Source organism: Lathamus discolor, chromosome 17 (assembly GCF_037157495.1).
Source record: "Lathamus discolor isolate bLatDis1 chromosome 17, bLatDis1.hap1, whole genome shotgun sequence".
Taxonomy (NCBI): domain Eukaryota; kingdom Metazoa; phylum Chordata; class Aves; order Psittaciformes; family Psittacidae; genus Lathamus; species Lathamus discolor.
Window position 1 is genome coordinate 6,464,100 of NC_088900.1, and position 21,902 is coordinate 6,486,001.

The following is a 21,902-nucleotide window of genomic DNA, read 5'->3' on the forward strand; positions in this document are numbered from 1 at the left end:
GGAAGACCAAGGAGGTGACTTAAGGCATCAGCACTTGGGTTTCTAGGAGGTGGTTCAGTGCCAGCTTTTGAGTAACTCCTCGGGAGAAGGTGCCTGATGTAAGAGTGAACCTGTCTGCTGGCATGGACACAAGTCAGCCTCTGCCTGACGCCGTGGTGCTGCTTTCCAGGGCCTGTGTCTGCCTTGCTTTCAGCCTCGGGTGGTTTCTGGCTGTCCAGGGCTGTGTCTGTGACCACGGGACATGCTGGGAGTCTCAGGGTGGTGCTTGGCTGTGGCAGGGGGTTTGCTGGAGCTCCGGGACCAGTTGTGGAAGGTTGATGCTCTGGGGCACCGCAGAGCTCCTCAGTGGGGTTTGGTTGTCTGTATCTTCTCAGATTGCCAACCAGCGAGGCCCTGTAGCTGCAGTCCTGTGTCTTGTAGCACTACTGCTGTAAGGTGAACTTCATTCAGGGAACACTGACTTCCTCCTTCATCACCCTTTCTCTCCTCCCCTGCCTTTGGTAGGGAGCTAAAACCTGGTACTTGGTTACTGGCTGGGGTTAAAGCACAACAATTCCAAACCTCCAAAAACTTCTGTATTTTGGGGCTGAAAGCTGATGCTCCCTTAGAGCACTGCTTCACTTCATCCTCCATTGGAAGACGAGATCCCTTGTGTGGTGTCAAACTTGCTTCTGCTGCAGAGGACTCGAACGATGAGGGTTATGTTCTCCAGGGAGGCTCTCTGGGCTCAGTGGGCGGAAGAGCAGAGGGGCTCTCTGATTGCAGGTCTCTAGATAGCACAGTCAGTATCTCAGGTGTTGTTTGAAACACTGCAGGTTAGACCCTTGCCTTCAAAAGGGAGAAATAGGTGGCTTTGGGCTCAGGATGTCGTTTGCTGCAAGGAGAAACACTGGATGGTTTCTGCTCTTCGGGAGCCGGACCCTTCCTTTTTCCCAGCACCCTGCTCCCATGGGAAGAGCGTGTTTCTGGGCGGGACAGGCTCCTGGAGCATCGCGGGGCTCATGGCTGCACCCGGGTGAGCTCCGGTACCGCAGGGGAGTGAAAGGGAGACGGGAATCGCGTTCCCTGTGATCCCAAAGCCGAGCCACCTCCTGGGGCCTCGGGGCAGCCGTAGTGCAGCTCCGAGTGCTCTGCTCGGGGAGGGGATGGTGCTGCTCATGTTGGAACTGGGGTGCTGTGTAGGAAGGAACGTAAGATTCGTATCATCAAAGGCTGGAAGCAAGAGGGAACATGATTTTGTAGCCTGGTGATGAGGGAACTCCCCTGGGAGGGGATAGGAATCAGCTCCCATCTGTGCTCCAGGGACTGTTTATGTATTTGGTGTTGAGAGCTGCTGGATGAGGCACATGTAGAGCTGCTGGCTCATAGGAGCCGGGGAGTTTGAGCACTAATGGCAGGGTGTGCTGGGGTGGCTCAGTGCCTCGCACTGCTATTGTGGCTCACTGCACTTGCCTGGCCTCCCCAGGCTGTGGTGTTCAGGACAGGGACCTTGCTTATTCACAGCTGACTGCAAGGTGCTGAGTTACTAAGCACTTACTAATTCACCACTGCAAGTATTAACCAGCCACAGGAGACCTACCAGTCCTTGCAAGGAAATCGTGTGTGTAGAGACAGTGCAGTGTTAGACAGCTTTTCCCCAAAGATGAGCTGACAAAGGACCAGTTCGGCTTAGATCTTGTGATTAAGAACCTTCCTTTCACTTCTAACTCACTCCTTGGGTATCTCAGTTGCTTAATGAGACAGAGGAGTATGAAAAGCTAGCAAGGTGGGAAGCATGGCTTCCAGTAAGGCTGAACCCACAGGTTTATCAGAATCGGGGGGGAATCCTGCCGTGTGTTTATCAGTAAAGGAGCCCACAGGGGAGGCACAGCTCAGAACACAGAAGATCTTTTCATGTTCTCGGGCACTGGCTTGTGAAAGGTGGGGAAGGTGAGCCAGCTGATCACTGAGGGTACAGAGCTGACTGCTTGCCTGCTATCAGGAGAAGCTACGAGGGCGTTGTTGCCTAGAACAAGCCTCGTCCTGCAAGGTTTTGTTTAGATAAAAGATGCAAAGAGCACGGAGCAGTAACTGCGGCTGTTCAGGAGTGCTGGGGAGCTGCAGGAGCCCCTCTGCTGCCTGCTGAGGCAGGGCGGGAGGAGCTGTGCTGGGGCACAGTGCCTGGCCCTGGTGGCACCAGTGAGGAGCGTGTGGATGGGTTAATGGTGGAACACTGTGCAGGACAGAGAAGACTCGGCTCATGTGCACAGGGAGGGCCTCAGCTCCACGTAACCGCATCTGTTGGCACAAAGACTCTTCAGAACCAAATTCTTCGAGCAGGAGGCTGCTGGAGGCGATGTGTGTGCTGGCAGGCAGAGATGGACCAGAGCAGCTTTGGGTCTGGCTGTGTGTGCTTTTCACTGCAGTACTTTTCAACAGACCTCAGTGCAGTGAGGAGGGGTTTTAGGAGGGTGTGTGGCATGGAATGGTGATGCGGGGAGGCTGGTGTGGGGGAGGAAGTGGTCTGCTTGTGTGCTCTTACCTTTGACACAAGTGTTGTAAAATCAAATTGGAATGGGTATTGCAACTGATTCTGTGACCCTCGCGTAAAGGACAGGCCCATGTGTAGGACTGCTGGGGTGCTGAACCTTTGTAATGAATTCCCTTACACAGGCACTGCAAAACCTCTGCCCTGTAGCTGTGTATCTGCAGATACACACGTGTGTAACACTGCGTCCATGCTGTTGTCAGCCAGGACGTGCATGGGTTCCTCTTTTCTCCTTAGCTGAGTAGCTCAGCGCTTCACCAAGCCCCTGTCAGCCCCTGGAGACAGGGGCTTTCTTGTCCTGCTTGCAGATGCGTGCCACCATCGAGTGCATGTGTTTGGGTGCAGTCAGAGTGGGGCAGAGCTGAAAACCGGGCGCAGGTATCATCCGGTGCCCAGGAGGTAGCCCTGCTGCACAAAGGCTTCTGACACTTGGGTGCTTGAGGTCTCGCTTTATGCTTTTTGACTCCTACCTGCTTGTTTTGCTGGTAAGTTATTGATGCTGTTGCTCCTTTCCCCACACCTCTGCAGTGCTGTGTAGCTCAGGGATGAGTAATGCTTCTTAAAGGAGTGTTCCTGAACCTTTGATGCTGGATGCGAGATTGAGCATTGAATCTCTGCATTTTCCATTGCAGGATGACTGTACATTCCTATCAAGTGATTCATTTGACTCACAGACCTTTTCTGCAAACCAAAATCCCTCTCCAGACCCTCAGAGCAAAAGGGATCTCGAGCACAAGCCCAGGTGCCGTGTTGAAGGCTCTGGGTGTGCTTTCCACAGCCGATGCTGTGCACAGACAGGTTGCAGTGTAAGGCTGTCCTTGTCCTCCCGCTGCCCAGTGTGCTTGGTTCCCTCACATTCCATTTCAGTGACGTGTGACAGCGTTTCCTTGCTCCTTCCCCAGAGGGCCTGGGCAGAGCTGTTTCCCCCCAGCTTCCCCTCCACAGACAGGCCAGAGGCTCCTCGAGCACAGCGATGAACGTGAGGGGGAGGGAGGGGAGAGCATGACCCGGGAGCGAGGCACAGCTCCAGTGCTGTGACTGCCCCCGGGAGGGTCATTCCAGGCAGTGACACACAGCATCGTGTTCTGCTCCTCCGATGGCATCCAGTACCTGCCCTGAACCTGGATTCACCCGGGTTTGGGTGTGAAGCTGCAGCATTTAAACTGTGACTCCTCTGAATGGGAGCTTTTGCAGTTTTGAGCGCTTCCAAGTTGTAATCCTGCTGGAATGACAGGTCCCTGGATGCGCAGGCTGCTTGTGTGATACGGCTGCAGCTGATTCCTTCATGGTCAGGTGTTAGAGCCTGACCTCTGAGCACGAGGGCTGTGTGTGGGGATGGGAAGGGGAATGGGATGTGTAAGGAGTGGAAGGTGTAGCCCATGGTGAGTATGGTTCTGCAGAGCCTTGCCGACAGGAGGGACTTGCTCCCGAGCAGGCTTGTGGTCTCTTTAGGAGGTGCACGTCCCTGCCCTAGCCCACTGCAGCATCTCGGATGTCACTGTTAGCTGTTCTCTAAGACTCCACCACATTCCATAACCAGGGAAAAGTTCTTGTTTTCCCTGAGGCAGCTGGTGCATTTAAGGAATTTCTGGTACGTGCTGGAGTAGAAACTCATTTTGTACCTGAATCATGGAAAGTCAAGCTAATTACATTGAAGCTCCTTTCTGGAGAGATGGACCAAGATCTGCATCACGCAGACCTCGGTGGCTCTGCCAGCTCTGCTCAACTCATTCCTCTCTTCACTGCCCCAACTCTAGCTGCAAACAGGGAAAGCCCCTTTGGAGGCACAACGTGAGGCTTGGCTTTCTCCTCACCGGTTGCAGTGGGGAGGGCTGAGGCTCTGCCTGCTCACAGGGCTCACAGTAAGGTGCTTTGCACACAGGGCAGCAGCATCAGTGTGTTTGCTGGTGGAGCTGGAAGCGGCTGGCTTCTGCTAATGGCTCTGGTTCACGTGCTCCAGAGGAGGAGCTGCCAAAGTGGATGCATAACAGCAGTATTGGGTGACTCTGCTTGGGAAAAGCTTTCCTGAGCTGTTCACAGCTGCTTCTGAATCCCGTTGGCCTTGGTGGGGATGGAATGATCTCTGGTAGGGAAAGTAGATGTCACTTTCACAACTTCCACTCTCTAAAGTGAAAGTAACCCTCGAAAGTGACGTTTCCAACCTTCTGGCCTTGGAAGCTTATTCACTGGCCTGGATGTGCTCTAAGATGTGCTCTCAGCCGCAGTAGCTCTTCCTGGGAAGCCAATTGCAAACTCCCTGGGTTCTCTGGATTCCAGCAGTGAGAGCAGTGAGGATTTAGTGCTGTAAACAAGCTTGTTTTACACCTGCATTTAAAGAGAGGGAGAAACAGTGCTCACTTTGTGAGACAGGGCCTGTATTTTCTTGCTGGTATGCTTCAAGTTCATAGAAATCTCCCGTACTTCCTGGGAATCTGTCCCTGGAGAGCAAGGGCATCACAAGCGATAGCAGTGAATGAGCAGGGAGATGGGAAATGTGATCTGCAACCCCTGCAGGCTCCTCCTGCGCCTCCGTGTCAGGGGAGGTGGCATTTGTCACTGGGCCTTGCGTAAGGATCTCCAGTGGCACAGGTCCCGAGGAGCTGCGGAATGGGTTCAGTATGTGCTCCGCAGAGCTGCGTAGCGCTTACGTACGGCCCTGCAGCCTTGCGCAAGGGTTTGGGGTTACAGAACCTCTGTGCGGCTCCACAGGCACCTTTCTGTGCTGCCATACGAGTTCCTTAGAGAAGCCGTGTAAGGCAGCTCCCATCCCGACTTGGCAGCCTCTCCGTCTGCTCCTTGGGAGCTGCAGATGTGCATCTTGGAGCAATTTCCTCCTGCTTGTGTTCGGGCTCCCAGAGCGCCGGTTTGTTCCCACGCGGGGAGCATGGCTGCAGGAGGGCATTTAAACAAGTGGATGCTGCTTCCCACTTCTCAGGCTCCTCGGTCAGGAGCCAGAGCAGTTCTGGTGGCTCCAGCTTGCCCACCCTGCCTCTGTCGCTTCCCACATGGGCTGCCGAGCCTGCAGAGCACTACGGTCTCTTCCCCTCTTAAGGAGCAGGAATCCCTCAGCCGAGAGCAGCTCCTGCTTTGCTGGGACACAAGGAGGGGAGCTGGGTGCTGCTGGGTACCATCACACAGAGCACTGCTTCCTGGTGGTGCACACTGGGATGGGTGGTTTGGTACCAGCAGTGCCTATTCCTGTGCGGTTTATGGACAAAAGGAATTTGTAGGGAATACCCACTTCTGGCCGTGTGAACTGGGGAGTTACCCTGATACACAGCTTGCTGTGCTAGACGTAGAGGTGCAGTAAGTCAATAGCTGCATCCCTTTGTTCTTGTGAAAGAAATAGCCTGCTGAAAGGACAAGTGGATGTGTTGCTGATTTCCTGGTGCTGGTGCTCCTGTCCTGCTTGATGTAGGAAATGGGGAATGCCATGAAATGGGAAAACTGCTGGAGTCTGAGGTGGCTGCCTGGGAGGGTGGCAGGAACAAGACCTGCTGTGCACTAGGGTACCAGCCGTGCTTGGGATGAGCATCCCCCCTCTTCCCTTCCTGGAGTTGTGAGTACTTGCGTCTGCCCCCTCTGCTCAAGCGCCCGAGCTGTGTTGCAGGCCTGTTGTAAGCCCCCCGTAGATGGGCTTTGCTTGTTTGGGTTTTGTTTCCTCGCAGCCTCCGCACATATAAAAGAGGCTTTGTCCTGCATCGGGCCCTGAATTCCCATGTACAAGGGGAGGCATTGAGTGAACTCCAGGCTGTGGCTTTGCTTCCACGTGCCCCTGCTGCCTTCACCTGGATGCAGTGCTCGCCTCTGACTCAGTGTTTACTCTTCAGTGTTTAAACATTCCCTAGAAATTCAATCTTCCAAGCGCATTCTGCTTCACACCAAGTGCCTGCAGAAGCCCAGTTGTGCAGTGCCTACGCTCATGTATTGGCTGCTGTCTTACTCCCTCAGAACAGGATTTACGGTGGCAAAGCAAAGCAGCAGCCACAATTAGAATTTGGGTACTACAACACTACGGCTGCCTTCAAAATAGCCCTGTCTGTGCTCCAGAAATAGCCCTTGTCCCTTGCTGTAGCTCAGAGCTAGGGTGCAGTGATGGTTACTTGGCACACGTTGGTGCTGAGGGCAGGCAAGCCCCCTGGACACCTTGCATCTGCCTTCCCAGTTGCTGTGAGAGTGCTGGTGCTCCGTCATGGTTTGGCTTTGAAGTAGGTTTTCAGCTCCTGAGAGCGTTATCTGTGGGTTTAAGCCATCCCTACTGATACAGGAAATCAGATACTCTTGTTGGAAGTGGCTTGTAGGCTGCCGGAGTGTTGGAGCTACACCGAAGTGAGAGGGGATGCTTTAAAACACTGCTCTGTGCAGTTACTGCTGTGAATTCCTGTCAGGCTCCTGTGTTAGGAAACAACCTTTAATCTTAGGCTAATCCTTGTGTTTCTGAGGGAAGAAGCAACCTTCCTAAAGCTCCAAGAGGCTGGTACATCAGCCATGTGGAATTAAACACTGCTGTTCCTTCAGTGCCCACAGAGGCTCTGTCCTGAGTAGCATCCCTTGCAGGGCAGGGTGAGTGGTGGTGGAGCGAGATCCCGGCCAGGCATTCCTTGGATGTGCTGCTTTATGGGCAGTGCCACCTCCCTGCAGAGGTGCTGCTGGGACCAGGTTGAGGTTTTAAGGTCACTGGTTTCAATCTCTGTAGTGCATATCTATGAGTCAGTGCAAATAATGAGACATGAAGGTGCAGGGGCAGGGCAGCCGTCCCCAGTCAGTGCTGCTCACTCCAGCACCATCTGCTTTGCTTCTACTGCAAAGCACGTGCAGGATTGGGTGAGGAAAGGGCTGTCCATAGCTGTGATGTTTATCCTGGTCACTGAGGGTTAATGTGGGGAAGGCTGCATTCCTTAGTTTCACTTTTGGCTTCTCTTCCCAAAAATTTCCACTTCATTTCATAACCATTCTGGAGTGAGGGGTGGTGATGCTGGAACCTCCGAGTCCGAATGTTCTTGTTTGCAGTGGGGGCTGAGGCAGCCATGGCTCTTCTCAGGCCCAGGGGAGAGTGGTACCATCTTCCTGACAGTGACATTAACTCTCCTAAAGCAGCTAATTGGGGGAGCTTTAATTAACTTGGGGGTGGATGCAGTGACCAGAGGTGATGGGTTTGGGAAGAGAATGGGTTTGTGCTGTAGTCTTGTGCCTGATGGAAATTGTGATGTTTTGGCCTATAGATGTGAAACCAGAGTTTATTGGGTGATGGCACATGTATTGGTGCCTCATGTGCACACAGGCACCGGGCTCTTTGGAGCAAAACCACTACATGGCTTTGTACTGATAATACTTTGGGCATATCAGTTATAATTGTGCCTCAGAGCTGATAACCTCATCCGGAGCAACGTCATGCTGCTGAGCATGTGCTGGTGCTGTGGCCAGCTGAGTCTTGCTGAGCAGTGAGTATGCACCAGCCCATAGACATGCACTGCCCTCGGCATTCCCAGCGTGGAGCAGCCTGGCCTGGACCCTGCGTGTGCCTCTCCAAGGCAGGGCCTGTGTGAGGCATCTGGTGACGGGGCTGCTGCTTGTTTGTTCCCATAGAAACTGCCATCTGATCGTGAGGCAAAACCTCTGCTGGAAACCAGCCTCTAAGGATCTGAGTGCATCATCCAGATCCGGCATCCTGCTGTACCCTGCTGTACCCTTCCTGCTCCAGAGCCTGTAGTGCTGGGGCAGTTAGCACCTTGGAATAGCCTCAGCAATAAAGGTGATGCTGTCACTGGTGGTGAAGCTGGCAATTGCTTGGTGCTGGTTCCTTGGTGTAAGGTGTTTGGTGTTCTCACTGGGGCTGTGGGAGCTGGGCTGCCTGCAGACCCTGTGAGAAGTGCCTGTGATTCCCGGGATACCCCAGGAGTTTGGGGTTTGGCAGTCATGGAGTTGTCCAATATTACAGCGTAACTCCCTCTTCTGCAGGCGTGTGCCGTAGTGCTGCCTGTTGCTGTGGTTTGTGTTGAATATCCAAGTAGACTGACTTTGGTATAGAGCAGACCTAACCCTTACAGCTATTCCCAGATGGGCTTGGTGGAATATGCAGTTCCATCCTAGCCATTGCTTTAGACTCTCTCTGATACTCTTGCAGTCCCAATGTGATAGTTAATGTTCCTACAGCCTTCTTTAACCAGGAGCTGTTACCCTTCAGATCGTAACTGCAGTTAATGCAAGTACACATGAGGAGCGCTGTGTGTGCTGCAGAACCTCCTCCCTGGAATGTGGGCAGGATTCCGTGTCACAGCTCTGCACGGAGCCACCGCCGCTCAGGCTGTGGCGAGGCGCAGGGTGAGTGAAAGGGATTGTTATATGGGATGACAGATTCCTCTGGAGGTTGTTGCTGTGTGCAGAAGGGAAGCCAAGACATCAGTGCCTAATATCTTCCAGAAGTGCTCTGCTTTAACCCTTGAGGAGCCTCAGGAAATCGGTTGGAAGGCACTGCAAAGGCTCCCTGCGACTGCTGCACATGCTGATCCATTGCCAGTTAGTTTTCCTGTTGGCAGCTTACAGCAATGGGATTTCTTGTGCTGTGTGGAAGACTGGGGAGCTGAACCAGAGCCACCCTTACTGTGTGTTGCTCGTCTCATTAAGAACTAGCTGCTGCTCTTGCTTGTTGAGAGATGGTTATGGTGCTCGTCAGCAGCTTTCCCTCCCCTTCTTGCTGCTGTGCTTCCTGGCAGCCGGGGCTCCTGCAGGATCCTGCTCCATCCCCCTTGGATGCTCGGCTCTTCCCATCACTGCCGAGGTGCGGAGCTGAGCGCACACGAGCTGCTTTTTGCTTCCCCTCCTACATGCAGTGCAGAGCGATGTGCACTGCTTTACCTGATGGGAAATGGGGCAGACGAAGGCAGGAGCATCCTGTGTTGTCACCACGTTTTCCCAGGCCTTTCCTCCATTCTCCTTCATTTAAAGGAGGTTGGTGCCACATTGCATAGGCATGGCCCGACCTTGCTACTTTGGACAGGAGTTCAGCTGCTGAATGACTTTATGGGAGGAGAGTGGTTAAGGAACCAGTCTGAAGGTGCCCTCAGATGGAGGGCGACCCGTGCTGAAAGCGGCCAAGGTGAGCAAGTGTCCTCCCAGGCTTTGATCCCTTCTTGGCTTCACTTGTGTGCAGAGTGCAGGCTGCGGCTCACACACCATAGCCAGGCTTATGTGACCAGGATCTGCCCGTTTGATGTGTGAATTGCTTTACATCCATGTAAATGCTCCTCCGTAAGGCCCTGTGCTGGTTTAACTGAGCTCATTCAGGAACCGGTTTTAATTAACAAGTGCAGTCTTTGTCTAGTAAGTGCCAAGACGGTGTTTGGTTTGCACAGGAGCCATGGAGGTAGCGCTGCAGCGCTGTCAGCACAGCGCAGGGCTGAACCACAGCAGTGCTCACTGCCCTGTTCTCACTCCTTTCGCTCCAGCAAAGCCGCGCAGCACTTGCATTGCTTCATCAGAGCCCCTGTGGTTGCTAACGCTGCAAGCAAAAGCTGCGTTCAACATCTGTGTGCTGGGTTTGACACCTGCAGCTCAGCTGAGATTTGACCAGATAGTGGCCTGATTTGCAGTGTGAGGTCTGTGCACGGGTCACAGCATGTGCTGCTCGCAGAGATCTCCGTCTCTGCCCTAGGAAGTCTCTTGTTAGATCAAAGAGCAGGAGGTGGAAGTGAGCCTTAAACCAAGGGGCTGGGCTGGGGGGTTCAGCATTCTTGAGACAGGAGCCTTTACCTGCCTGTTACTTGAGCTTCTATCCCTTAGGCTTCAGCTGATGCTTAACACTGGTTCTTAGGTGTTCTTATGAAGGAGTTCAATAAAATCACAGTAGCAGGCAGGCAGCTTTCCTTGCCTGCTGCCTGCAGATGGACATGTGGGCATGTTTTAGTGTAGTAGCAAGGGCCATCACGGGGGGCTGGCATTTGTGGGTATAGTTTACCTTTTTCCTTGGCTAGGATAAAGAAATGGTGTTCCATACCACCTCTGATGCATGGCTCTGAGCCCCATGGAGTTCTCACACTTGCATCTGTTAAGCATTACAGTGATTTTATAAGGCTTCTGAGCTAAAGAAACAAATCACTGGCACCAGCATCCACTGAAGCTGGGGAGCAGAAGGTTTCCTCCTCATGTAACAGGGTTCTAAATGAGAGGATGGAGAGGTCAGTTGCTGTGTAAACACAGCATGGGTAAAGCTGGAGGGGTTCACAAGAGATGGGAATTGTGTGACTGTGCCCCACTCCTGTACTCTGCCCTCGGCTCCATCCAGCTGTACATGCCCTGGAATGATGAGATTGTCCCCACTGGGTTTAGCAGAGCTGCAGGCGTCAATGTGGGCTCTGTGCTTCTGCCACTGAAATCCAGACCCGTTCCCCTGGGATCGGGGAAGGGTCGCAGCGGAGCACAGCACTCACAAGCAGGGCATTAACACTGCACCAGGCCAAGGGTTTGCGTGTATTGACTTTTCCCAAAACACCATTGGTGTTTCCTTCACCTTGCGCAAGGCACAAGGAACTGCATTGATTGTGAAGAGGGATGTGGACACGGTGATAACTTCCTTCCTGAGCAAACACACTTTGCTGTGTGCGTCTTGGTCCTCGGTTTCCAGCTTTCAGTTGCTGCCAATATTTGTTTGTGCCACCTCCAAAGCCCCCAGTTTGGCTGCGGAATGGGCTGGCTTTATCTGCTGCATCCCTGAAGTGGAGGGTTCTGCTGGTGGGTTAATTCCAAGGGGGAGATGCCTTTGTTTGCCCAGGAGCTTGTTGAGAGAGGTCTCTCTGGTCTGGTAACAGGCCATTGTCTGGGTGTGTAAGGACGTCAGAGCACATCTCTGCTGACGAGTGTTTTCCTATGGGTAAAACCTGTACCAGTTGCCTGTTTGCATGTAGAGTGCTGGCTTTCAGTGCCCCTTAGCAGCCAGGCAGGCTTGTGACAGCCAGCCTGAAGAACATGTGCCTCTGCCAGCCGACCATCCCTGCAGGACGGTGATGTTGCTGACAAGTGACACCTGCACTGACAGCTATGCACTGAGCCGCTGTGGTGTGTGAGGACACTGGGGCCTGCAGTGTGGGGCAGGAGGTGCCATTGCAGGAGGCATTGCAGCAGCTTTTCCTTTATCTCCCCCTGCCTCTGTCTTGACTCTGTTCTCTGGCACCAGAGCTCTCCCAAAGGTCCTGTGCAGCGTCAGTATCTGCTTATGGGAGTGATTTTTACCCCTCCAGCAGCTGCTTAATCCAAAGGGGTCGTGTTCGGAGCCTCCCAAGTGTCCCTGGCAGGCAGGAGCAGCTGGAAAGAGGAGCTCTTTGCTGTCAGCCCTCTGACAGCTCCTGTTGGCATCCCAGCAAGGCTGTAGTGGAGTGGACAGGAAGGAGAGGGCTGCTGGGCTGTGCTGTGGAAGGAATTCAGGTCCTGTCCGTGCCTTTAGACTGGCCTTCTCCAGGCTTACTCCTTCAGTAGCCTGAAGACCTGCTCCAGAGCCGACCATGGACTAAGGGAGGAACCCGGTCTCATGGCCGTGTTCCCCCGCAGCAGCGCACATGCAGTGCGCGCTCAGCGAGGGTGTTGCAGGAGGGATGGGGAGCGGGAGGACGCCTCGGAACAATCGCAGGAAGTGTTTCTCCTAAATCAACACGTTGGTTTCTTTCAGTGCAGTCAATTTGCCGGTGCCATCTGTTGGCTCTTGTTACACTGAGGAGATCAATTGCTGACTTATGGCAACACTTCCTGGCCCAGTTCCACTTGTGCAGGGATTACTGATGAGGCCGCTCGCGTGCTCTGTTCCCAAAGAAGTGGGGCTTCTCCTGGTTTCAAGTGGAGCTGCTACAGAAACAACTGAAATGGAAAAGGTGGTTTCTTTATGGAATGATCATCCGGGCAGGAAAGCTTCATTATAGTTCAATTACAGTTATAATTGGATCCAAGCGAATGTGTGGCATGAAGTCCTAGGTGTTAGCCCAGGACAGGGTCCTTAGCTTTTCCCTGGGTTCCCTGCGCAGAAGGGAAAGGAGACTGCACTGTCCTGTGGGTCCTTCCCATGAAACCAGACTCTGCTTCTCCCTTTATTCCCCTTTTCCTGTAGTCCCGAGCGTGGTTCCTGCCCTCCCCTGGGCACGTGGCAGTTCATTTCCCTGCCCTTGGCAGGGCACCATGGATTCGAGGAAGTCTGCAGGGATATTCGCCACGCTCGGCTCATAAACAGGATGTCGATATGGATGTTCATTCTGCCCTGCCTCCTTCAGGAGCCTCGCACCCGTGCCGTGATCTTCCAGCCCTGGTGGCTACCAGGGTACGAGATCTGGTGTCTTGGGGCAAATCAGGGATGTACAGCTGTGTTTCTGGTGATGCTGGGGGAGCTTCAGGAGAAGCCTGGCTGTTTGAGAGCAGGAAATGCAAAGGCTGCATGTGCTGGGATGCAGAAAAGGGTTGGTGCTTAGTGCAGAAGGGGCAGCCTGGGCTTGTGGGAGCCCCCATCTGCGAGCATTTTGGGGTGTTTGGGCCTGAAATGACATTTCTGCTCCTCGTGACTTCCTGTGTGATGCAGTGACATCCGTGGTACCTGCTCGTGCCCTTTTGCCTCCCGGAGTTTCACTTCCACTCCTTTAGTTCCCCAGCTACCCCTTTGCTTTGGGTCACACTTGCTCTGCTGCTCACCAGGCCCTTGCCTGACGTGCACACAGACAGCTCAGGATCACGGACATACGGAGCAGTGTTTCCAGGAGAAGAAATACCTGGAAATACAATGGAGTCCTCAAATTCCCCGTGCTTTCCCTTGTGGGCATTTCCTGCTTCCACCCGTGCACGTTTGTGGGGAAGCTCCGAGCTTCCTGAAACCGGAGCACGAGATGCTTTGCCCAGGGCTTTCAGGAGCCTTTTACCTTTCGTCTCACAGCAGTCACTGGGGGCACTGGGACAGGAGGAAAACGCAGGGAAGGAACCCCTCCAGAAGGGCCAGGTCCCTCCTCATCTCCCCTAGGGATGCAGGTGTGTTCAAGGGCCACTCTTTGGCCTAACACAGTATGGCCCTTCACATGAGGACATCTCCTGCCTGCTGTGTGTGTTCTCTGCACCGCATGTAAAGCCCCCAGTGCAGTGAGGTGACAAGCGTGGGGCAGGCAGGGGGACTGCTGTGTTGTCAGAGACAAAACCAGAGGGATTGGGTTCTGTTCTCTCTGGCCCTCCCCACTGAGCTCCATTCAATCCGATGTTCTGTATCCCTTGAATTCTGCCACGAGTGTCAACTCCAGTCACGTAATTAAGCTGGGAAATGAGATTTCCTTCGAGTGACTGTAGAGCTGGGAAATGAGTAAGGAGCTTTGGAATACTCCACATCTGTGGGGCTTTCATGTATTTATGCCTGAAAATGACTCCTGTCTCATAGACGGTTTGGATTTGCTCTTTGAGGAAGTGCCTCTTAGCTTTTTATAAACACACGCATCAGTTTAAGCTTTACAAAAGCTCATTCCCGCAGGGATAATCCTTGGTGAAAAGCACGTAGTGGGTGCTTCCCAATCCCCCTCTGGCTCTCAGCTCGCCCAGTCCCCTCCTGAGCACTGTCCTTGGAGCTGTGTGGTGCAGGACACCCCAAACAGTGGCAGTGCCAGCCCTGAGGAGCAGCAGCAGCTCCTCACCCCGTTACTCACTGCCTGTTAGTGCCTGGCAGCCGCACAGGCCCAGGGCTTCACCTTGGCTCCGGCTCCAGCCCTGGCCCTGCCAGCAGCCCCTGGTGCCCAGTGCCAGGCCTGGCTCCGCACTGCACAGGGCTGCTGTCGGAAGCATGCTCCCTGACTTGGGAGCCTGGAACCCTTCCTGGGCTTGGAATTAGAGGTTTCAAAGGAAAGAAGCAGCTTATTGCGCCCGTGTCTTGCAAGGGCTGTGCTGTGCTGTGGTGCACGCAGGGCAGCTATTCCCCTGGTGAGGGCTTCAGCGTAGGAAATGAAGCTTAATTTTCACGTGCTTCAGATTGTTCCCTTAAAGACCCTGATGATCCCGTTGTTTGTTTGCCTCCAAGCAGCACCGTGCCTGTTAGAGCGTCACTTAACATTGCACTTGGGGTTTGGCACTGGAGCAGGAGGAGGAGATGTGTTTTGGATCGTGTGCCACAGTGGCACAGAGCACTTGTCCCTGGTGCACACCAGAGGCTGCTCAGAGCAAGGCACTTCTGGAACTGGGCTTTGGGCTCCTGGGTCACATCCGTCTGGTTGTGCATCACCAGCACAGGGGGTCTCTCTGCCTTTGGAGTTGGGTGGCTTCTCTGTCTGTGCCCCAAAGAGCTGGGAGCTGCCAGTGCTGAGGAAGGATGCTCAGGGAAGGCAGAGGGAAGAGAAGTGAAGAAGTCTCCAATGCTAGAGAGGCTTGAATGGGTGTGCTGTGGTAACAGGAGCCCGAAAACCCTTCTGCACCCTGCTCGCAAACAGGTACCCTCTGCAGGGACAATACCCCAAGAGGTAGGAAACAAAGCTGCTTCCTGCCCACCTCCTGGCAAGGTGCTGGGCTCTGGAGGCTGCTCGGAGCCTTTCTGAGGCAGGGACTGCATATTCTGTTCAGCACAGCAGGTCTTGCATGCAGGGCCTGCTTTTGAAAATGGGTCAGTAACCTCTGTCCTGCTCTCCCCTTGTGCTAGGTGGCTATAAAGATAATCGATAAGACCCAGCTGGATGAAGAGAACCTGAAGAAGATATTTCGAGAAGTTCAGATCATGAAGATGCTTTGCCACCCCCATATCATCAGGTTATACCAGGTAGGAGCACTCCCCGCGGTGTGTTTTCTGCCCCTTTGTGCTATAGCTTTACACTGCGTCGTAGTGCTTTCTCCGGAGTTATCCCTCTGTTTCTCCTGTGTTAAGTACTGGGAAAGTCCTTTATGTTTCCAAGGTCTTGGAGTACTTTGATTGAGGGAGCAGTTGGAAAGTGTGGCTGATGCTCCTCTTTCTGGGAGATGATGCTTCCGCTGTGGGCTGGCCTCTTGCCATTTGTTTATGGCTATTGTGTGCTTTTCAGCTTCCCAGTTGAAACCGGATGCGGGCTCCCCTTCTCTGTGTAAGGGAGCAAGTAAGTCTCCCCTGCTCTCCTCTCTCTGACCATTTACCCTGTGGCCCAAGAACTTGCTGATCCCTCCCTGCTTGCCTGGAAGGTGATCAATAGCACCGGGGAATATTGTTTGCAGACTTGTTCTCCGGCTTGTTTGGCATTCCTGGTGTGCAAACAGAACCACCAGAGGCGCAGCCCACGTGTGATGCCTCTGACGCACGTGTTTGTGGTGCCCCTCTGACTGAAGGATCAAATAGAGCAGCGGGGAGGTTGCAACAGGCCAGGGACACGCAGACAGCACCAGTGTGGTGGGAGCAGAGGGATAAAGGAGGCCACCCCCTTGGTGAACCATTAAATGCTGCTTTCGGAGCTGGTGGCCAGATGAAAGACTCCCTCCCTGGGCCTTTCTGATGCAAGGGCTCAAGCAGGGACTTAAAACTAGAGAGGAGTGCTGAAAAGCTGTGTACAGACTCTCCTCTGTTGCATGCAGTCCCGGTTCTGGAAGCTGTCAGATGGAGTCCCCTTCGCAGGGTCCTGCCAGAGCTGGTCAGAGCTGCCAGGTTCAAAGGGCTTGTCTGTTCAAGCCCTGTGTGCTGCTCAGCTCTGCCTGACGGATGTGAGCACTTAGTTGGACTCCAAGGAGTTAAAGCTGAGTAGAAGTGACAGAGGTTAATGTTTAGCTCTTTAGGCCAAACCGAAGAGTGCGAGATGCTTACAGCAGGCGCTGCAGAACTGCAGCGTTTTGCAGGTACTTGGGGAATGCTGCTTTGCAAATGGACTCCTTCTTTTTAATACGCCCTTTTCCAACTTGTTTATTCCATGTATGGTTTTGATATGACACTGAGCAGGTGACACTTGTGGCTTGGCTTTGCTAAGGTGAGGGAAGAGCACCCACTGCGGAGGGTGTTCCACCCTGTCTGATCTTCCTGGCCATCCAGTGACACTGATTTTTGGATAACGAACTGCTAAACCCTGGAGTTGGTGTTTCGGAGCCTTTCACAGCTATTCAGTGGGAATCTGGAATAAACGGCACTTTTAAACTCGCTGTGGCAGGGTCTGGACTGCCAACTCCAGAATAAACTGGTGGCCTTGGCACACAGGGCTGCTGCAGCCCCAATGGCCCGTCAGGCTCCTACAGATGTGTGTTACAAGAGGGGTGTTACCTGACTGAAACACACAGGGCTCCCTGAGGCAAAGCCTGTGCTCTGCTCATGTCTGATGGGTCATGGCTCATTCCAAAGTCACTTCTTGATTCAGTGAATGTTCCCCCTTTGGCAAAATTGGTGGTGGTTTTAGTGCCTGCAGTGGCCTGGGTAATTGGGAAGGTGAACTGGTTCCCCTGTGGCAGCCCTGAGAAGTCTCCCAGGGGAGCAAACACTAAAGGGAGGGCAAAGACAAGAAGAGGAAGGCACAAGTGAAGCGTGCTTAGTTACAGCATCACTGTTTAGAACTTGCCGTTTGATTCTTACATGCCCGGTTCCTTGTCTGTTCCTTGGCACAGGGGAGTTAACATTGTTGATTCAATGAAAGCAGTTACACGTGGTATAGAAAGGGTCAATTCTGATTTAGCTACACTTTTTGCAGAGGGCAGTGTCCTTAATGTGTCCCTTCTCTGTCCTTGTGCCCAGGTCATGGAGACGGAGCGGATGATTTATCTAGTGACTGAGTACGCCAGTGGAGGGGAAATATTTGGTGAGTACATTTACTGCAGTCTTTAATCAGATAATGCACTTGGTCAGCTCCAGTAAACTGAAAATAGCTGCCACGCTCTCTTGCTGCAGCTGAGGGATGCCCTTCAGCCTGAAAACTTTCCATTGACAACAGCAGTAGAGAAATAAATGACACCAACTTGGTGGGAAAGTCCCTTCCGTGACCTCTGCTGCTTGTTTGGGTTCCATTGGTGTGATGCTGACTTTGGGATTACAGGTGTTGGGAACAGTCACCTGGCTGGCTTTGGAAGCATTGCTGAACACTTGTTCCAGCAAGTTGTATGAAGCTTGTTGACGAGAGCGGAAACATCCGTGTTTGTTAGTGGCTTTCAAAGAAACAGGCAGTCCCGTGGCTCTGCAGTGTTCTGTTCCCAGAGCCATGCGTGTTCTTATCTTCTGGATACCTGATGTTATCTTAGCCTGTGTTAGTTACATCCATTTTCAACTCCATTGTCTGCTAACAATGTTTTGGCTGAGCTTTCTTGACCACAGAAGTTGTTCTTTACAGGAAAAGACACAAGTGCAAGAACTGGTGGCTGATCCCTTCATTTGTTTTATTGCCATGACCAGTATGAAAACGTGTAGAGATGGAAATGCAGGTGCACAGTGGGATCTGTACTAGCTCTGCCCATGAGAGACGCAGAAAAGGGGGAAATCCTCTGTGCTTGCCTGGAGCTGGCTTCAGTGTGCTTGCAGGCAGTGTCCTTGGAAGGACAGTCACATACAGCCTGTCAGCTAAATGGAGCTGCTCTCCGTCTTGTCCTCTTGAGCCACTGCAGAAGATTGACTTTCAGTGTCAGGACCTCTCACTTTGCTGCAAGAGGCTGCCTTGTAGTTAAAGGTGAAGCTCTTAGTGAAGGAAGAGAAACTTCAAATTAAGGCAAAGCCAACTTGAGCTGTTTTCCAGTTCCTCAGTACCTTTGTAGATGGTTGTCGTGGCTTCTTCCCAGCGTGGTCCATCCCCTTTGGGCTTCCTCTCTGAGAAGGTGACAGCTGAAGGAAGAAGCAAGTGGCAGCTGATGTTGTGGATGGCCTTGTGGAAACCTCACTTCCTCCAGCTGAGCCTCCCAGTTGTCTCCTCAAGCATGAATCACAGTGTGGGACATGCAGCAGCTCTGGAGGCTTGAGACTCCTCTTGCCTTGTGCAGCAAAGTCACTTGAATGTGCCTAAGAGCTCGCTTGCATGTGGATCACCACAGGAGAGCATAAATCACTCCTTACTTTCTCCCTCTTCTGTAGCATTTGGCAGCGATGGGCTCATCTTTTTTTAAATGCGGAACTATGTGCAAGCTCATATACAAGCCTGGAATGAGTTCTCTTGCTTACAAAAATAGCCTTCTCCATGAGCCGAAGTGCAAATCTAATTGCTTTCTGCACTACTTCATGCTGTAGTAAATTCAGCTCATTAGCATGGCTAATTTCCATTACACTGCCCAGCATTTATCCTGTGGGTAGCTGGGAGCAGCCAGCTCTGGAACAGCACAGAGGCTTTTCCAGAGCAAAGCCCCCACTGGCCGGGTTTGAGCGTTTTCAGGCACTGTGGTTCAAGCCGAGAGGGGGAAACTGAAGCCTCAGCTTTTTGTAATCAGGGTTTCCTGAGGAGCCATTAGGACTTTGTTCTACCAGCGGAAGCAATTTAGAGGGAGGAAGCAGCAACCCATTTTGGGAAGGTTTCCTCGCAGTCATTAGCATCTCCTGTGCTGAAGAATCTCACGTCCTCATGTTGTGCAGAGAAGGGCAGCTGTGACTGGGGAACCCTCTCTGTTACGTGTGCTTGTGCAGGGTCTGTCTGCTCTTTTCCTTGGTTCGCTCCTGAAGTCTGCATGACCAGGGTTTTAAAGGCGAGCTCCAGAAGGGGCTGACCACCATGGCTCTGGATGTGGTGTGAGGCCGAGCGCTGGTGTCATCTGAGTTGCAGTTGTCCTTTTCAGAGCAAGTTTTGTTAGAAGCAAATCTGAGATGTTTTCCTTAGTGCTTTAGACACCTTCAAGGGCTTAAACTGTACCATAGAGCTGTCAGTGCTGCACAGGCAGTAATACAGGGTGGAATCTGGAGTTTAAGGAACAGTAGTTTCTCTACATGGCCTTGGTTTCAATCTGGTTGGAGGCTTCTCTGTCCCCTTGGTTGGAGCCCTGGGAGAGGTTTGCAACCTGTGTATCTGAGCTGTCAGTAGAAGGGCTCAGAGCTCCTTTGGTGGCTGAGCAGAGCCATGAAGTGTCTTTGATTCCTGTTCCTGGAAGCACTGTGAGAACTCCCTGCCCGTAAGGCTGCGTGGGGCCAGGAGGAGCCTGGCTTTTGCTGGGGGCTTAAGCACCAAAATGTAAATTGTTATGGTTGTCCCTGTGCGTGTTCTGCATGTGGCTGGGCCTCTGCTTTGACATCACCAACAAATGGATGGCTCCTTTTAAACAGAGGGTGCTCTTTGTTCCAGGTCCCTCGAGTGTCCCTCTTGTGGGGTCAAACAGAACATGGTCTGAAAGTCTGGTCTGAGTTCCGCTGTTTCCTATGGCTTCTGTAACTAACCTGCAGCCCTCACAAGAACGTGGGTGCTTGCTTGCTTGCTTGACAAAAGTGCTCAGCAGCACTTCTCTGGTTCATGTGGTGAGCCTGTCTGTGCCTCTGCCCCGTCTCCACCGCTTATCCTCAGCTCCCTGGCGTTAAACAACGTGGTACCAGTCTCTGCAAGGTCAGGCTGCTTCTGGGATCACAGGGTCACCAAGTACACTGGAAATGGGACTTAATCCAGCACAGGGAGGAGATGTGAAGCTTCAGCAGCGTTTGCTTTCCAGACAGAAAACAACTTGAAAGCATGAGGAGTCTGTCCAGGGGCAGAGTGGGAACCTGTGTGTCAGCCCTGTCGCTTGACCAGAAGGTGCTTCTTCCTCAGCGTGGGGCTCTTTAATGCAGAGAGCCGCATCAGGTGCTTCACAGGAGTACAGAGAACAGCCAGGCTGTGCACTGGGTCAGCCTGCTGGCTCCCAGCTGAGCACGAGGCTCGTCTCCGTAACCCCTGCAGCACGAGAGGTTTGTGCAGGCTAAGCTGGCAATGGTTAATTTTGGCACGCACTTGCCCTTGGTGGTATGTGAAGTATTCTGTAGCTTCATTGTTTCTGTCCTTCCTCTGGAGCTTGGGCAGAAATGTCAGCGGTCTGAGTGCTGTGCCTACGTGCAGAGCCTGGGGACCGGCTCCGTGCGCTTCTCTTCAGGAAAAGTGGGATCTCAGCCTATCCTGCAGCTGGAGCAGGGCTGGATTGGAAGAGGGACAATTGAATGTCCATATGTGGGGACCACTGAACCTGGGCTGGGAAAATTACGTTTGGAGAGGTGTGTAGAAAGACTCCTCCTGTAGCAGTGGATTTGATTCCTTGCCTGCAGGAGAACCTCAGGAATACTTTGAGGAACGTCAGGAGGTTGGAACCTTGCACTCTGCTGTATCAGCAGCCTGAGCTCCCGGATTCACGCGCAGTAAACAGTGGGAATGCCCTTGACTTGTTCAGGAGCTGAGCTGTGCCTGTTGATGGGTGGCAGTGGTTAAACTGGAGCAGGCCCTTGCTTAGCGCTGCTCGTCGGCCTCCCAGCTCCTCAGACTAGAACATGTATGACCCTGCGACTGACTTGATGAGATATGACCGGGCTGTTTGAGAGACTAAATGTTGCTTTCCCTAGCAGGTGAATGGAGGGTCATGTTGGGATTGGTGATGGATTTCCCTCCCTGGCCCTGCCTCAGATTTGCTTATGGAAGGAGTTTATCTGATGATGACAACTGAATTGACAAGTTCTTTGAAACCCAGCTTCACTCTGTTGCACAACACGAGGAGTGAGCCGTGAGGAGGAGGCTGCTGTGGCTCCGGAGCCGGCAGAGCTGCTCTGATGGAGCTCAGTAATTGGTGTTTACTGCCAGGCAGTTATGTCACGGGTACTGGAGTTAATGGGGCACTGGGAAAACAGCAGCTCCTGAGCAGGAACCTTCACAAGCTGTGGGGTTTTGTTGTTTTCAAGGTATCTTTATCAAACCCTCCAGTTTAAGGCAGTGAAATGAAGGGGAGGCTCAAGAGGTGAGCCCGTGTTCAATGAGGCCAAGTGCAAGGTCCTGCCCCTGCGCTGGGGCAATCCCAAGCACAAATACAGAGCAAAGTTGATCACTTCAAAGCCTTTCACGTGGGGACAGCTCAGGTAGGGCAGTGTGGCAGTGGTGTGCTGGATCCTTCCCACACAGCTCCAGCACTGACCCCGTCTGGTGCTGGAGCCTGGAAAACAGGCTGGTGCCCGCGTCGTTCCTGTCTCCGTCCTCCGTGTTACCTGTCACAGGCGCGTGAGGAGCCCGTGTGTGAATAACCCCTTGTTCCTCGCCCCATCCCTTGCAGATCACTTGGTGGCCCACGGCCGCATGGCGGAGAAGGAAGCCCGGAGGAAGTTCAAGCAGATCGTGGCTGCTGTCAACTTCTGTCACTGTCGCAATATTGTCCACAGAGATCTGAAGGCAGAAAACCTGCTCCTGGATGCGAACCTCAACATCAAAATAGCAGGTGAGCTCAGCCTGGTGGGGTGGGAGGAAGGCAGCTGCTCTCAGGAGTTAATAAATGTAGGCATTGGCTGCTTCCAGGTATTCACAGCGAAGGAAGCGCAGTG

General features: G+C 53.0%; 1 protein-coding gene across 5 annotated transcripts in view; it reads left to right on the plus strand.

Annotated features, from left to right (window-relative positions):
- The window catches only part of SIK3 (SIK family kinase 3), a 56,337-nt gene that overhangs the window by 9,944 nt on the left and 24,491 nt on the right, over positions 1-21,902 (plus strand). For all 5 annotated transcript variants that reach the window (XR_010616463.1, XM_065697201.1, XM_065697203.1 and 2 more), the window contains exons 2-4: positions 15,159-15,275; positions 17,193-17,256; positions 21,638-21,799. Coding sequence is in view for 4 of the 5 variants with exons in the window: in XM_065697201.1 (XP_065553273.1) it covers positions 15,234-15,275; positions 17,193-17,256; positions 21,638-21,799 (268 nt within the window). In the remaining variant the exon portion in view is untranslated. The remainder of the gene's footprint in view (positions 1-15,158; positions 15,276-17,192; positions 17,257-21,637; positions 21,800-21,902) is intronic.